The sequence below is a fragment of the Mauremys reevesii genome, linkage group 17 (genome assembly GCF_016161935.1).
Source record: "Mauremys reevesii isolate NIE-2019 linkage group 17, ASM1616193v1, whole genome shotgun sequence".
In the NCBI taxonomy this organism is placed as follows: Eukaryota; Metazoa; Chordata; order Testudines; family Geoemydidae; genus Mauremys; species Mauremys reevesii.
The window spans coordinates 6,104,049-6,119,619 of NC_052639.1; the positions used below are offsets into that span (position 1 = coordinate 6,104,049).

Sequence of the window (15,571 nt, forward strand, 5' to 3'; positions counted from 1 at the left end):
TACCCCCTTATACAAATGTGAGGGGAGCGGGGGCGGGAGGATGCAACTCTCCAGCAGGCTGGGGGTCCTTGGGAGGCTGTACATTGGCAAGCACTGATTTTATCTCAGGCTGGGCAGCAACAGGAAAAACAGAGGCACTGAAAATCAGTGGCCACGTCACTGTGCTGCTCAAAGGCCAGACTTTGATGTTGCTTTTGGCTCCCTCTGGGACTGAGGTGCTGAATGCCTGGGCTGTGGGCGCTCTTCTGAGTGGGCCATAAAATTAAAGTTTCATAAGCCAGGAGAGAAGAAATCATAAACAGCCCAGGGATTAGGGAAGCCAGCGGCGTGGTCTCACAAAGACAAGTCTTGCTGGACAAACGTGACGGGGACTTTGCAATGTTGTTGTAGCTGTGTTGGTCCCAGGATATTAACAAGCCAAGGTGGGAGACAGTCACAGTGTTGGTGGGTGAAGGGCTCTGGATTTCAGTGCAGCCCTTGGCACAGGACGTATCTGGGACATCTTCTCAGAATGCCCAGTTGGTTATCTAAACAGGCATTTCTTTGGCACCTCTAGAGCAAGAGACAAGAGTGGCTGATGCTAGAGGCACATGCCGTAACACAGTAACGTCTGAAGCAGCTTTATTACATCAGCATATAAAACAAGCCCAGAATAGGAACGAATGGCGCAGTTTAACTCCTGCCTGATGACCCTTGTAGCCAATGATTTTAGTTTATTATCCAGTTATTGGGCGATGTTATGATTAATTACCATGTCATGTTATATATAAGCATTGTACAGTGAATCGAGTTAAGCTATAGGATGCTAGAAGTATAAGCTTGAACAGTAGTTAGAGGGAATCAGGGATTAGATAGCTAAGTAAGAAAGGCTGAAATGCAAGACTTGTAGGCTGAGGCCTGCAAGATTTTAGCCTAGCTATTTTAGGCCCTGGAGCTAAGAAATGCTGACAGAGTAAGTGACTGAAGAATAACCCAATGCACTGAGATGATGGGAAAAGCGGCACTAAGGGTAACATTGCGAAAAATTAGCTGGAAGATTAATTTTAAAACATAAAAATGTGGTAGAGGCACATCTGTCTCCCACATGCATCTGAACCTCGGGATACAGGTTGAGTGTCAATACCAATGAGAATAAAGAGAACCTACATGACCTATATATGACCTTTTTTGAATATTAGGAAAAACTTTTTCACTAGGAGGGTGGTGAAGCACTGGAATGGGTTGCCTAGGGAGGTGGTGGAATCTCCTTTCTTAGAGGTTTTTAAGGTCAGGCTTGACAAAGCCCTGGCTGGGATGATTTAGCTGGCGTAGGTCCTCCTTTGAGCAGTGGGTTGGACTAGATACTTCCTGAGGTCCCTTCCAACCCTGATATTCTATGATTCTCTAGAAATCCGGGTCCCTTCTGTTTCTAGAGGACCAATAATGAAAAGAGGGGTGACACTTCCATGTACATGCATGGAATATAAGTAAAGGCAGAATCACATTATAAAAAGGGGGTGCCCAGAATGGGAAAATTGAACTTCCTCTGGGCAAACTCCAGCAGAAAGCATCCCTGTGCTGATGGTCAGTCCATGAGAGACCCACCAGACCCTACTGCTGTCTAGGAGGATGTGAGTCTGGCTGCAGTTAGAACTGGTGCCTGGATAGATCTAGGCGTTGTATATGCTGTGATACTCATAACGGTGTTGGTAACATTAGTAAAATGGATACAAGATAATAAACCTTCTTGTGATTGTCTGTTACTTGCTTATGGCTTCGTGTGTTCCTATGAGCTCTAGAGCTAAAACGGGCAGAGAGAGCTCTGCTGAACTGTAGCCGCCAGAGCCGAGCCCTCGATGGTGTAACAGAACAGCACTAAAATTACCTTTAAATAACAATAAAGGCTACATACACCCTGATGGTGTGGGAAGACTGGTGATGATGATGGCTTGACACATGGCCAGATTTTCAGAGGCATTCAGCACCCAGTGTGCACCCAGCCTATGGTGCTCAGCTCTGGGGAGAGCCCAGTTCAGTGTCTCACCAAATCCTGCTACAGGGCAAAATTCTCCCCATGCACAGGGCCTGCATGAAGCCAAGACATCATTAAAAGCCTAAAATTGGGACTGAAGCAGGACCTCACCCTAATGCTGGCTCCTTGCAGAGGAGCGAACCCTGTCCACTCTGATTCCAACTGCCGGGTGTGGGAATCCTGTCCTGTGGGTGGGGACAGGGCTGGAAGAACCAAAGCCAAAGGGTGAAGTATCAGATGAAGTGTTGGCCAGGGGTAAACAGCAAGGCACGGAGCTGGGGATGTGTGTTGTGCAAGGGCTGGCCTCATCCAACATCTCCATTACTGGGCTGGGCAGAGGGAGAAAACCACACGCTGATGAATTCTGCAGATGGCATTAAGCCAGGAGGAGCTGTGAGCACCATGGAGAGGAACAGGAATCACAGAAAATAAGATTCAGCTTGAAAACATGCAAAGCCACCTGAGAAGAACCTGCCAGGTAACCAGGCTGAAATGCCTTGGGAGTGAGCGTAAAGAACAAACACACCGTGGCAGCAAAAGAGAGGCCTTCGGGGCAGGTAGCACATCACGGGGCAGGAATACAATTGCCTTTCTCTATATGGCCCAGGCAGGCCACATCAGGCGATGCCGACATCTGGCCCTGGGCAGGCTGTGCCAGGTGACGCTGCATCCCGTGCAGCTCAGGACCAGAAAGATGGAGAAAAACCCTAAGTATTTACACCTGCTAAGGAGACTGGCGGGTTGGATATGTGTGGGGTACATGAGTCACAACAGCTGATAGCAGGGTGGGGGCCCATGGCAGGGAGGGGAAAGAGTGAGTTAGAGCAGTGCATGGCTTATAACTGGGAGGAAGGCAACGAATGGAGAATACACCCTGACTCTCTGGAAACTTTTCCCAAGTGCAAAATCTTTGCCTGTGGGGCATTTCCCTGAGGGAAGGGGAGGAAGGTCTGTTTCTTGGGACATTGAACACAAAGCTGGACAAAGCCCTGGAGAATAGAATGCAGAGTACGACCCTGCAGCAATCTCTGAGTGGATCTACAAGGTCTTTTCCCTCAGTCCCCATCTCTGTATGTTTGGCCAAGGAAGCTGAAACAAACTGGGTGGCAAAGTGGAATGCAAGGCGCTGCCCTACTCCCCGCTGGGGCTGCTGCTGTGGAGCACGGAGTAGCGGTCAGGCTTTGGGAAGCTGTTTATCACCAGCCCTTTCCCTTCTCAGGCTGTAAAATCTTGGGTCACCAGGTTGAAGACATTGCTCTCCATGGACGACTGCCATTTGCCCCAGTTCCTCTGGATCTCAGCCTGCACCTGGAACAGCCCAGCAGAGAATCACCTTGGAAAAACGCTGGGAAAAGCTAGGCCTTTGAGCTCCACTTCAACCCATAGGAAATGGGGGCCAGTACCCTCCCCCAAGGACTCATTCAGGTTTGGCAAAGGGCTTTGAGAGGGAAGGGTAGGGTGACCAGACAGCAAGTGTGAAAAATCGGGACAGGGGGTGGGGGGTAATAGGAGCCTACATAAGAAAAAGACCCAAAAATCGGGACTGTCCCTATAAAGTCAGGACATCTGGTCACCCTAGGGAAGGGTGCACAGGGCTGCAGAGTCTCATATCTCCAGGCCAATGAAAGGTGGCTTTTTACATCATCAGCTCAGCTGATTTAGCCTCCCCGTGTCAGAAACCCCCTCCCCCAGCACTCAGGGAGCCCCCTTTAACAGCTACAGATGGCAACAGCTGGTTGGGCTGGAGGGGCCTAAGAGGGACGTGGTTAAGACACAATCACTGTGCTAGACACCGCACTGGGGAGGTTAATTAGAAAAGGCTCCTGCTCTGCTAAAAGGAACCCTGAGACAATGCAGTGCGTGTGTGTGTGTGTCCTTGTGTGTATATGTATGTGTGTGTGCACTGCATGTACCTGTGTGCATGTGTTCACAAGTGAATTTGTGTGCCCACGTGCATGTGTTTGTATATACATGTGCGCACACGTGTGTGTTGAAGGGAAGTCACTCACCTCCCCGTTCAGGAAGCAGTACAGCAGAGCCACCAGGAACCCCTGAAATACAACAGCAGGGAAGAAGTTTCACAAAACAAACATGTTGCTGCATTTCTCCACCCTCCTGGAAAGCCCCAGGACTAGACTCCTCCCAGGAGAGTTGTCTCTGGCCCCACATGCCCAGCTCTGAAACCAGAGGGCAAATGAGCCCAGGACCTGCCTCTGGGAGCCTTTCTGAGACCCTATGAGCTAGGTCCATTATTTGAGATTGGAGGTGGGTTTCTGATGATGGGCCACCAGATCTGCCCTGGGACTTTGCCTCCTGCTCTGTTTGTTTGCCTGGAGGGATCTGCTCAGAATACGGCCATCGCCGGAGTGGATGAGGGGGGCTCTAGGGCCTGCAGACAGGAGTCTCTGGGGGTGAGCGTCCCTGAGGGGTTCAAGGGGGCTGCACTGGGAGGCAGGTCTTCCCATTTTATCCCAGAACAGAAGGCTGGCTGTGTGTGGCCTTTGTCTGGTGGTCTCTGGGCCGTGGGCCACAGTATAGGTGCATGCATATTGCTGAATAGGGATGGATCTTTCTCTTTGCTTTGGTCTCCCTGAATTATAATGACACCCTCCCTGTGCTTGATGCCAGGTTGGGGAGGTTCACTGGAAAAGGCTCCCTCTACTAAGTGGAACCCGGGAGCATTTGTGGAGTTTCTAAGTTGCTGGAAGAGAAGTTAAAGAGTCAAATGTCGGAGGCTCAGAAGATTAGCGCAAGTCTGAATCAGGGCACCAGAAGGTGAGGAGGCCAGGATCAGGCGGCACTTCGGAAAAGACGGGCATTAGGAGCCACAGCTAGACAAGGCCAGAGAGAAGCTCGGTGATTACATCTGGCCTGGCCTGGCCTGGTGTTCGTTCTTTTCTATCTTAGGTTTCCCTGTGGCGCCCATCACGTCACATCTAAGGGCTGGACAGGTGCAGTAGATCTCCTCCTCCTGGTTTCAGCCATGGCAGGTAAGTATGAGCCTGCAGGGGTTTCTTGCAGCATCTTCCCAACTAAACTTTGATTTAGTCTAATCTTCTAGGGTAGCTCATTCAACAAGTAAACCCCATGGACTGATAGTGCCATGTCTCCAGCTCTTGGATGTGATGCTCTAAACTTGGTTAGCTGTGTTGGCCCGGAGGAATGCAGAGGTCTCAGAGTCCTGGATGCCGAGCTGGTTTCTGATGTAGCTGGGTCCTGATCCACAGAGGGCTTTGGAAATCAATACCAAGGCCTTCTGTGGTCACCAGAAGTGAAATAGGGACCAATGATGGGTGCAAGATGCTGGGGTCCCATTGACCTCGTCCCAGATCGTCAAAGGTATGTAGACTCTCAACTTCCATCTGAGCCATTTCTCATGTGCAACACAGGTATCAGCCAAAGTGGGAAAGTCTCCTGCATCTTATTTACCTAGGTATCCTTGTAACAGGGTGCTGGCCAAAAGGCACTGACTCAGCCCCTGTCAGCTCAGAGCCTGCTAGCTCAGTTCCCAGTAAGGGGAAGAGATTGGAGCTGCCAGGCGGTGGCTGATTAAATCCCTAAAGGAGAGACACCTGTGAGCTTGATGGGGGAAGGCCTATAAAGCAGGAAGGAAGGAGGAGGGGAGGAACAGGAAAGTGAGGAGTCAGGGCCTGTTGCTCCTAGCTAGCTGTAAGAGCAAGCTGTTCCCAAGGGGCTACCTGCCTGATAGTGAACTGTATAAAGCTATAGATACGTGGTGGTGGGAAAATACAAGGAAATAAAAGGGCACTGGTTTTTGAAAGAGTGGTCTCCCACGAATTTGTGCCGTAGAGCAATGAAGAGCATGTCTACAGTCCGCCATGCAGAGAGAGGGTCCCTGATGCTTGGGACAAAGAAGCTGGCAGAAGTGGGATGCAAATTTCACCTCTTAGTCTCCTAGCATTGTGGGTCACAAAACGTGGCCGTTTTATTGATGCTGTTACAAGTACTGTGCGGCTGTTTAGCTAAAGAAAGTGGTTGCTGCTGTTTGGGCCTAGCTATTCATAGGAGCCACATGGCTGGTTTGCAGCCCTCACAGCAATGATACATTCTGTTCCTTGGTAAAATAGGGACTATGCCTGGGGTTCTGGGTAATTGCATCGGGGGAGGGAATCAGGGTAGTACTGAGCTGGTTACAGTCACACTCTGGCTGTTAGTTTGACATGCAACGAAAGGGTGATGCTCCGTTTGCATTAATGGACAGTCAGACGTCTCCTTCGACTGTATTCCCGGCCCCCCCCCCTCTTATTTTGTAGTTCTCTTTTTTTAAATAAAGAAATAAGGACCTATTTCCTGCCTCTGTCAGCCTACGGCAGCCCCCTCCCTGCCCTGTTTTGATGTGTGGGCCGTGCACAGGGTGCAAGGGGCTGCACGTTGGTGGCACAGGGAGAGAGAGTCTGGGCCCATGTTCACAGCTGTGGCTTCTATTATTGCCTCTCTCTGTGCCAGCTGCTCCCTCACTCTCATACCTGATAGGAGCCAAGAACCAATTCGAAATAGAGTCTTGCTTCAACGCCAATATGTTCCGGGAAGAGGGCGAATGCCACGTAGTGAACCCCAAAGAGGGGGATGAGAAGCAGTGTGGATTTTGCCAGTCTCCTGGGAAGAAGCAAAGTGACAGGTTCTGGTTATAGAAGAATCGCTGTGTTCACACTGTTAGTGAATTAGAAATGCTCTCCCCTCCCAGGTAATAAAGCTACCGGGAAAGTATTAAAACTGAATAGTGCATCTGGCCTTTCTACATCCGTTTAAGTGACACCGCACTAGGTTCGTTGCAGAACAAGTGTCACTTGGGGAGGGGTCAGGAAAAGTGACCCAGTAGTTGGAGCCATGTTGGTTCCAGGATATTAGAGAGTCCAGGTGGGGAAGGTGATGTCTTTTATTGGACCAACTTCAGTTGGTGAGACAGACAAGATTTCAAGCCACACAGAGCTCTTCTTCAGGCCTGGAAAAGGTCCGCAGAGTGTCACAGTTAAACAGAAGGTGGAACAGATTGTTTTGCATAAGTAGTTAATACACTTCAAGGGACCATTCAAGGTGAAGTGGCCTGTTAACATTCCTCCAGTCATAGGGGGAAAAGGAGAGAGAAAAAATGAAATGTTGAGGGGAGGTGGTGTTAGTGGGTTAGTGTTGTAATAAGCCATAAATCCAGTTTCTCTATTTAGTCCAGGATTTTTAGTGTCCAGCAGTTATTAATTTAAGCTCCCACACTTGTCTTCTGAAGGTTGTGCAGGTCACCTTTGAGGATGCAGCCTGAGAGGTCATACACAGAGTGATCGCTTTCTGTGAAGTGCTCACTCACAGGTGAAAGGGTGTTTTTGTCTATCATTTTCCTGTGTGAGTTTGTTTGAGAGCGTAGTGATTGTCTGGTTTCACCACAGTGGTGTTGCTGGGGCATTTAGTGCCCTGGATGAGGTACACCACACGTGATAGGCATGTGTAGGACCCATGGATCTTGGGGTTTGATCATCGTTGTAGCCTTGGGTGGCAGGTTTGTATAATTTTTGATGGTGCCCAAGTGGAGCTGTCCATCCATAGGATGGATCGGGGCAACCGCCCTGGGCCCTGCACTTTGGGGGGCCCTTTGTTTCAGGGGGAGGGAGGATCCAGGGTGGCCTGGGGAGTTAGCGGGGGGCCTGGTGCTGGCAACAGTGAGCAACCCAGCCCCAGCACGCCCCGCTACACCCCCGCCTCTTCCCACCTGGCCCCCACTCCACCCCATACCCCAAGCCCAAACCCCTGAGCAATGCCGGGAACCAGCGGGGTGAAGCAGAGTGGGCTGGGATTGGGTCACTTGCTGCTGCCAGCACCAGGCCCCCCAGCTAACCTCCCAGGCCGCCCTGGACCCGTGTCCCCCTGAAGCACGGGGCACCACCATGTTGCATGACGGACACTTAACAAAATTACCCGACTTAGTGATGGACATTGTGGGGGGAGGGTATTATGTCATTCAATCATTCAACCCATAAAATAGCACACAATTTTCCACACTGGAAAAAAACCCTAGCTGATAAAACAACAACAATAATTAATTCAATTAATATAATTAATGAAAAATGTGTGTATATGAGATTATTATATGAGAAATGAAAATGAGCTTTGGGATTTTACAAGGCACTGAAATCATTTAAATACATTTGGTACCCTGAGTAATGATAACACTTCTTGCAAATCACATAAATAGGGAACCCATGGTCCCCTTCCCTCACCCCATTGCTAAGGCACACAGGTTATTGCTGGCTGCCCTAGGGCTGCAGAAAACCCTATGAGCAAAACATATGGAAAGAAGAGGATTCATTTATACAGAGGGCTGAAGGGAACTACCATAGTGCATTAATTAACACTTAATAAATACATCAAAATGAAATACATTACAGAGATAAGGACCTGTAATGACAGCCTTTACTTCATGAGAAGCTCCAGAGAAAGAAGACGTAGAGGGAGTAATGGTAGGGGGAATCCTAGGGAGACCAAAGGGGCTGGTAGAGGGAGCAGACAGAGAACAAGGGTAGAGGCAGAGTCACTGCAGGATTGACCCAGTCTTCTGTCTCTCCCCTGTGGGTGGAAACACTGACCACTATCACTATAGGAGGGAACAATAGAATGGAATGCCCAGAAGAATTAATGACTTGAGGACAATTTCCTGAAGGGACCCTTACCCTTGCAGAGCTTTTCTAATTCTGACATTTACATTTCTACATAGGGCGGTTTGGCCCACAGAAATAAAAATCTGTACATCTTCCATGTGTTTTGGACCAATGGAAAAAACCAGGTACAATTCAAGTGACATTTAAAATTGCTTTTGAAGCTGAGTTAACAAAATAAATGAGCTTATGAACAACCAGAAAATATACTTCAAGTGAAAAACTATAAATGGACTTCTTTGCAAAGAAATTGTAAGTTTTCTTACAGGAAAAGCCACAAACTGTCTGGAACGGAAGAGTAGACTGAATTACTTGCCTCAGTGGAATTAAATCCTATGCACTGCTACAGACTAGGGACCGAATGGCTGGGCAGCAGTTCTGCAGAAAAGGACCTACGGGTTACAGTGGATGAAAAGCTGGATATAAGTCAACAATGTGCCCTTGTTGCCAAGAAGGCTAACGGCATTTTGGGCTGTATAATTAGGGGCATTGCCAGCAGATCAAGGGATGTGATCATTCCTCTCTATTCAACATTGGTGAGGCCTCATCTGGAGTACTGTGTCCAGTTTTGGGCCCCACACTACAAGAAAGATGTGGATAAATTGGAAAGAGTCCAGCAGAGGGCAAAAAAATGATTAGGAGGCTGGAGCACTTGACTTATGAGGAGAGGCTGAGGGAACTGGGATTGTTTAGTCTGCAGAAAAGAAGAATAGGGGATTTGATAGCTGCTTTCAACTACTTGAAAGGGGGTTCCAAAGAGGATGGATCTAGACTGTTCTCAGTGGTGCCAGATGACAGAACAAGGAGTAATGGTCTCAAGTTGCAGTGAGGGAGGTTTAGGTTGGATATTAGGAAAAACTTTTTCACTAGGAGGCTGGTGAAGCACTGGAATGGGTTCCCTAGGGAGGTGGTGGAATCTCCTTCCTTAGAGGTTTTTAAGGTCAGGCTTGACAAAGCCCTGGCTGGGATGATTTAGTTGGGGTTGGTCCTGCTCTTAGCAGGGGGTTGGACTAGATACCTCCTGAGGTCCCTTCCAGCCCTGAGATTCTATGATTCTAAATACCCAGAGAATTGCTGGGCCTGTGATGATGATGACCAGGGCTTGCTCACCTGTGGCTCCCCCTCCCTGTGCTGTGGAGGCACAGCCAGGCAGGTCTGCATCTGCAAGCAGGCGCCCTGCCTCAGGTGCAGCTCCCATTGGCTGAGGTGACCAATAGGCTGGGAGCCTCCCAACCAATGGGCTGGGGGGGAGGAGGAAGGCAAAGGGGGAGATTGTAGGGAGCAGGGGAGGCAGTGGGAGGGGAGCTGTCTCTGGAGGCACAAAGTGGGGACTCTCTGGAGAGAGGTGACGGGGGCACAAGGGCCGGTGGGGATCTTTCAGGGGGGCAGAGGGTTGTGTGAGGTGGGGTGGGGGAGCGATGGATGGAGCCAGCTCCAGCCTGGGTCTACTCTGCAGGGGAAGGGGTGTTGCTATAGTCCCCCCAGGAAACCCCTCTGTACTGTGTATTTATGCCAGCCCTAGGGTGCCCATTGCTGCTCCTTTCCCTTGCCCCTGGCTACATCTGTCTGTCCCCGCAACCCCCCGGCTGTGTCTTTGTGTCTCTGTCTGGCAGTGACAGACTCCTGGGGCTCTCTCTGCCCGGGGCTGAGAGCCGCTGCCTGCGGCTCCCATTGGCCGGGTTCCTGGCCAATGGGCTGGGAGCTGGCTCAGCGCTGGGGGGGTGGGGAGGGAGGACAGAGGCATCATGCAGAGCTGCCCTGGCTTGTGGAGAGGCGGGGGAGCTGCCGCTGAGGTGAGAGTGCCCCACGTTGCTGACCCATGGCACGGGGTCCCCCAAAGCTTGGGGCCTGGGGCCCAATGGAGCATGGGCACCAAAGGCCCATATAACTCACGGCCTATGGTCGTAGCAGTGGAGATATGGCCACAGGTTTTGCATCCATTGTTCTGGCTGGGTCTGGTGCTGCTTTGACTTGGTGCGTCCTGGTCTGTGGGGAGCACTAGCAATGCTGGTGCCTGCCACCACCATGTTACCAGGCCCAGTAACTCATCATTATTGTTTCATGTATACAATACCCTAAAGGCACATGGTGCAGAACTGGCAAATCCAATGTGACAGTATCCCTTCCCAGGAAAGCTTGCAATCTAATGGCCCAATTGTGCCATGAGTGAAGTTGGCAGATCTAGGCCTTATATTAAAACACCTAACTTGCAGCCAATCAGATTTGTGAGGTGGAGGGGGAAAGGTAATGTGGGTTTTATGATAAAAGATTGTCACAGTCTTAGGGCATGACCTAATAAAGATTTTCAGATATGGGACCACTGCCAACTCATGCCATACTGACTGTGGCAACCATTTTAAACAACATTGTCATAGTCATCAAATAACATTGGTCTACAGTTGGAAATACAAGGGATGGCTTCTTGGTGTTGCCTCAGTGTAACTTTACAATTGGTGTAAGGACACATTTTGTACTAATTTTGATCGCCAACATAGTCTTGACAGAATTTAATCACATTTCTCTTTTTTCTTTCAGATGCTACATTGGTAGTGTGAAAGCTGCTTGGTGATTGGCTAATATTAACTGTACACAGTAGCAAAAGGTATTAGATTATTACTGGCTGTTACTAGTGCTTCAAAACATGTCAGAAAGATACAAGCTTGTTGGAGAGGCAGGTCCATTAACAGGTACATCCCGTTCCTCTAGCAAGTGTGTGCATTGTCAGGAAGACACAAGTGCAGCGTTGATTAAGTCAGCAGAGACTTAAGAGAGCATGTTGGATATGGCTATCAAATGCTAGCAGAAAATAGCAGCTATTTTCATAAACTGAATGCATTTCCCCTATCCATAGACGTATGTAGATTAGATGATGGTGGTACTGAAGTGACATTGAACAAGAACAATGGACATTGGCACAAAACCTGCTACATCGAGTTAAACAGGACCAAATCACGAGGGCTAAGGTAAAAAACAAACTGTGGATCACCCTGACGAACTGCAGAAGAAATATTCAGGTTTAAGTGACCAACACAAAGGACCTCCAGAAAAAGAAGTGTGCTTTGTTTGTCAAATGAATATACCATCAGAAGACCACCATGAAGCTTCTACCCTCGGCCTGGGTAGCCTGCACGTGTGTACTTCAGCTGCAAGATCAGCTCTTGCGTGCAAAACTAAGTGCAGGGGACTTAGAGGCCCAAGAGGCAAAGTACTATGCAAAATGTTTGATGTCTCTCTACAACAAAGTTGGGGAGAAAAAAACTGAGCAAAGAAACACACTGAAGATGTCACAGAGATTTGCCTTTGCTGAACTGACAAAGTACATTGAAGAGGCAAGACTGAATGAAGATGTGTCTCCAGTGTTTAAACAAGCAGACCTCCCTAGGTGCTATACAGCTAGACTAGAACACTGGCTGGGTGACACTGGTTGGGTGCATTCACGGCGCTAAACCAAAATCCCACATCCCATCACATATTCCAGATATCCAAGCACACAAAGGACGTGATGCACTCCTTGCCTTCAACCAGGATTATTGGACATGACCAACAAAAAGCATAACGAGGAAGATTGTGACAGAGAAGCACTTCACCTGTCCCAAACAACAAACATTCCAAGGGACATATTTGAAATGAAAAATGCAGTTTACTGGATCGTTTGATCCAGGATGCCAAGGAAAGTCTGTGCCTGGTCACTATTGGCAACTATGTCCGTGATATTGGATAGTCCAAACATTAAAACTCAGTCCAAACAAGTTTCTATTTATCCAGCTCCCCCTAGTTCGGCACAGCTGGTGCAGTGCAACAGCAACATCCATTGCCATGAAGGAACAGAAAGTTTGTACCACAACAAAGCTCAAGCAACACCTTTTCCAGTCTACACTGGTTTGACACTTCATGCACAGACACAAAAAATAAGTGAGCTAGTAGATACATTTTTAAACTGGGATTGCCCATCTCCTAGGACAGCGCACTGGCTAGCTCTACCAGCATGGCAAACCATGCATGCCAGCACTTTGAGGAAGAGAATATAGTCAGTCCTCTAAAGGTTTTCCTGATCTGTTCACTACTGTGGTCAGAGATAGATGACAATCCCAGCTCCACCACAGCAACCGACTCCTTCCACGGAACTGGGATATCACTTTTTCAGCATCCCAGTGCTCAGCTGGAGAGAGCTGTCTGGGAAATTCCTGTTACATTGAAGCATCAGTGAAGAATCTTGAATTTCTCACACTTATCCCTCCATTGATTGTGAAGAAAACCAGCGCTCCCATCCTTTCTGCAAATGGTGAAGTCAAGACTGACTGCCAACAGATTACCCAAGCCCTGCAAGAAGAACGCAGGTGGCTTGACCCGGTAAGACAAGCAGCCAGTCTGGATACCATCAATGGCAAGCAAGACATTTCCTGGGCAGCTTACCATGCCAAACAGCCAGTGCCAGACTTTGGCTCAGCCATCACAGAGCTTCTTTGCCCCCTTCCAGCTGACTCCAAGTCTGTGGCAATGATCTGTCTTGCCATGGATGTGATAAGGAATGTTATTCACCACCTAACCTACATCATGTGCCAGTGTTCACTGTGGATCAGCTCCTTTTCACCATAACCAAAAAGATACTAAGCCTGGCCTGCTGGGGACAATTTCATTGTTATGCTGAGTTGTCTTCACCTGGAAATGGCAAGTCTAAAGCTGACTGGAGACTGGCTAGAAGACAGCAGATGCACACAAGTCTTTGTTCAGGCCCCAGTGGCCTCCCTCGGAATGGTCAACTCCTTCCTGAAAAGTGTCTCATGTCACACGTACTAGGTGTGCCCACCAAGTAGCTACAGCAAGCTACTTCTTGCTCCAGAATGCATGCACACAGTACACAAGGTCTCGGGGAAGAGGAGTCCCCCTGGGAAATGATAAATGGTGTGACAAGTGAAAACGAGAAAACCCAGTGTTCTGCTTCTGGCATACCACACTTCATCTGGAGCTTCTTGTATTGACCTATGTGCTGTCAATCCAGCAGGCCAGCTTTGCACTATAGACTGAGTGCCTGGGAAAGCTCTCACCCTGGTTCTTTGCCTTAGATCATACTAATTATGCTTTCATGGGTGCCTGTTCACCTGCGAGACAGGGGAAACCTTCACGTAGCCTGACACAGCTAAAAGGGGAACTGTCAGGTTCCCAAGACACAGCATGTTTTCTCTGCACTTGACCAGGCTCATGAGCAAAATAATGCCACAATCAAAGGGGCTGGTGGAGCTGTTGGCCTAACACCAAGTCCAGAAGCCCTCTGGTGCCGGACGAGAGCAGGACCAGAGGTGGCCAGGTTGAGAGGAGAATTTGAAGTGGAGAAAGGAGCCCCCTGAAAAGGTCTAACACAAAGCACCATGAGCAGGTGAAAGGTGCCTAGGTTTCTTTTGCATGACATGTCAAGGCACTTGTTGAGGTCATAGAAGACATGGGCAACCCTTTCTCAGAAGAGAGTGTAGACTTAGTTAAACTGGCCACCAAAGATATTGCAGACCCTGTTGTGATTGCATTATGGAGGTTGAGAAGATCAGGCAGCAGCGGTACACCATGTTTGTAACAGGGATTGCAAGACAAAACAAAGCCATCAGAGCCTAGCAAGCGAAATAAACTACCCTTGTTCAGCAGCCCCCTGCACGGGAGATCTCCAAGACCATATTGCAGTTTTCCTCCTTGACAAATGACTGCTCTCCTTCTCTGACTTGTACATACCTTGCCAAACACATGATGGTCACCGGGATATTTCTCTCAGTGTAAGAATCAGGCATGCTCCCTTTCATTGTCTCAGATGGGCAAACTACAGCTTGGCAAGCAATCTGACCTGATGGCTATTCTGGAAGGGCTATGTTCAACTGCAAGATACAGCTCCGGCAGGAGATGCCATAGTTTTTGATGGGGCAGCTCTTGTGAAGATGTTGAAACCCATTGCTAGTAACATGTTTGATGACAATGCTATAAACATTTTTATTCCCCACTTCGAGACACAACTACAGTGTTGCAGGAGGGTGGGATGTTTGCATTGCTCCGTCTCAAGGCCCAGACCAGAAGCAGGAGCAGAAGGGAGTCAAGAGGAGCACCAAGCCTTGCATCCCTCTACCACTAAAACTGGCAAGAGTTTCTGCGCATAAATGAAAATAAAAATGAATCTGCTGCTTCCTTGCATAGTCTATTACACAGTTAGCTGTGGAAGGCAAAGAGCTAATCGCCACGGATGGTCAAGATGTACACCGCAGCCCTACTTGTGATAAGACCAGCCTTTCCCCAGGCAACCATGAGGGAGCAGATAGCAGAATGCTGCTGCTGCTGCTGCTGCATTCAGTCAAAGAGGGACTCCAGTTCTCATGTGCACAGTTGACACCGATGGCGTAGTGCTTGCTGTCGCATATGTGCAAAGACCTCAGATCCCTGCACTGTGGATTGGACTTGTACTGGCCCACGAGACGGCTTCTTCACTTGGCCCAAGCAAGTCAAAGGCATGCCCAGTGTTTCATGCTGATATGGGTTGTGACGCAGCATCTGATTTTGCTGGAAGAGGAAAGAAATCTCCATGGGATTCCCGACAGGCATCTGTCCCCTGTTTTCATGAGTTTGTCTGCTGCACCACAGTCTATGGTGGATGGAACGATGTCTCTGCTGCAGTGCCTTGTGGTGCCTCTGCATGACAGGACAAGTGGCACAAATGCTGCTGGTGTGGCCCACAAGAGGCTCTTGAGACAAGGGCAGAGCTATGGAATCCCTCCACTGACCAAACCTGCTCTGGTTCAGCACAGTGGGCGAGCTGCATACCAAGCAGGACACTGCTGGGGTCAGACTCCTGAGCTCCCCGCCCCCAAGGAATGGAGATGGCCTGGGGGCACTGAGGGATGGAGCCCACTGTGGACAACCCTCCCGG

The 15,571-nt window shown here is 49.1% G+C and overlaps 1 protein-coding gene across 1 annotated transcript in view; it reads right to left on the minus strand.

The window, feature by feature from the left end:
* Positions 1-604: 604 nt before the first annotated feature.
* LOC120384950 (vasoactive intestinal polypeptide receptor 1-like) overlaps positions 605-15,571 on the minus strand; it is a 65,605-nt gene continuing 50,638 nt past the window's right edge. The window contains 3 exon segments of the mRNA XM_039504051.1: positions 605-3,319; positions 4,021-4,062; positions 6,499-6,628. Coding sequence (XP_039359985.1) covers positions 3,227-3,319; positions 4,021-4,062; positions 6,499-6,628 — 265 coding nt within the window. The 3' untranslated portion in view covers positions 605-3,226.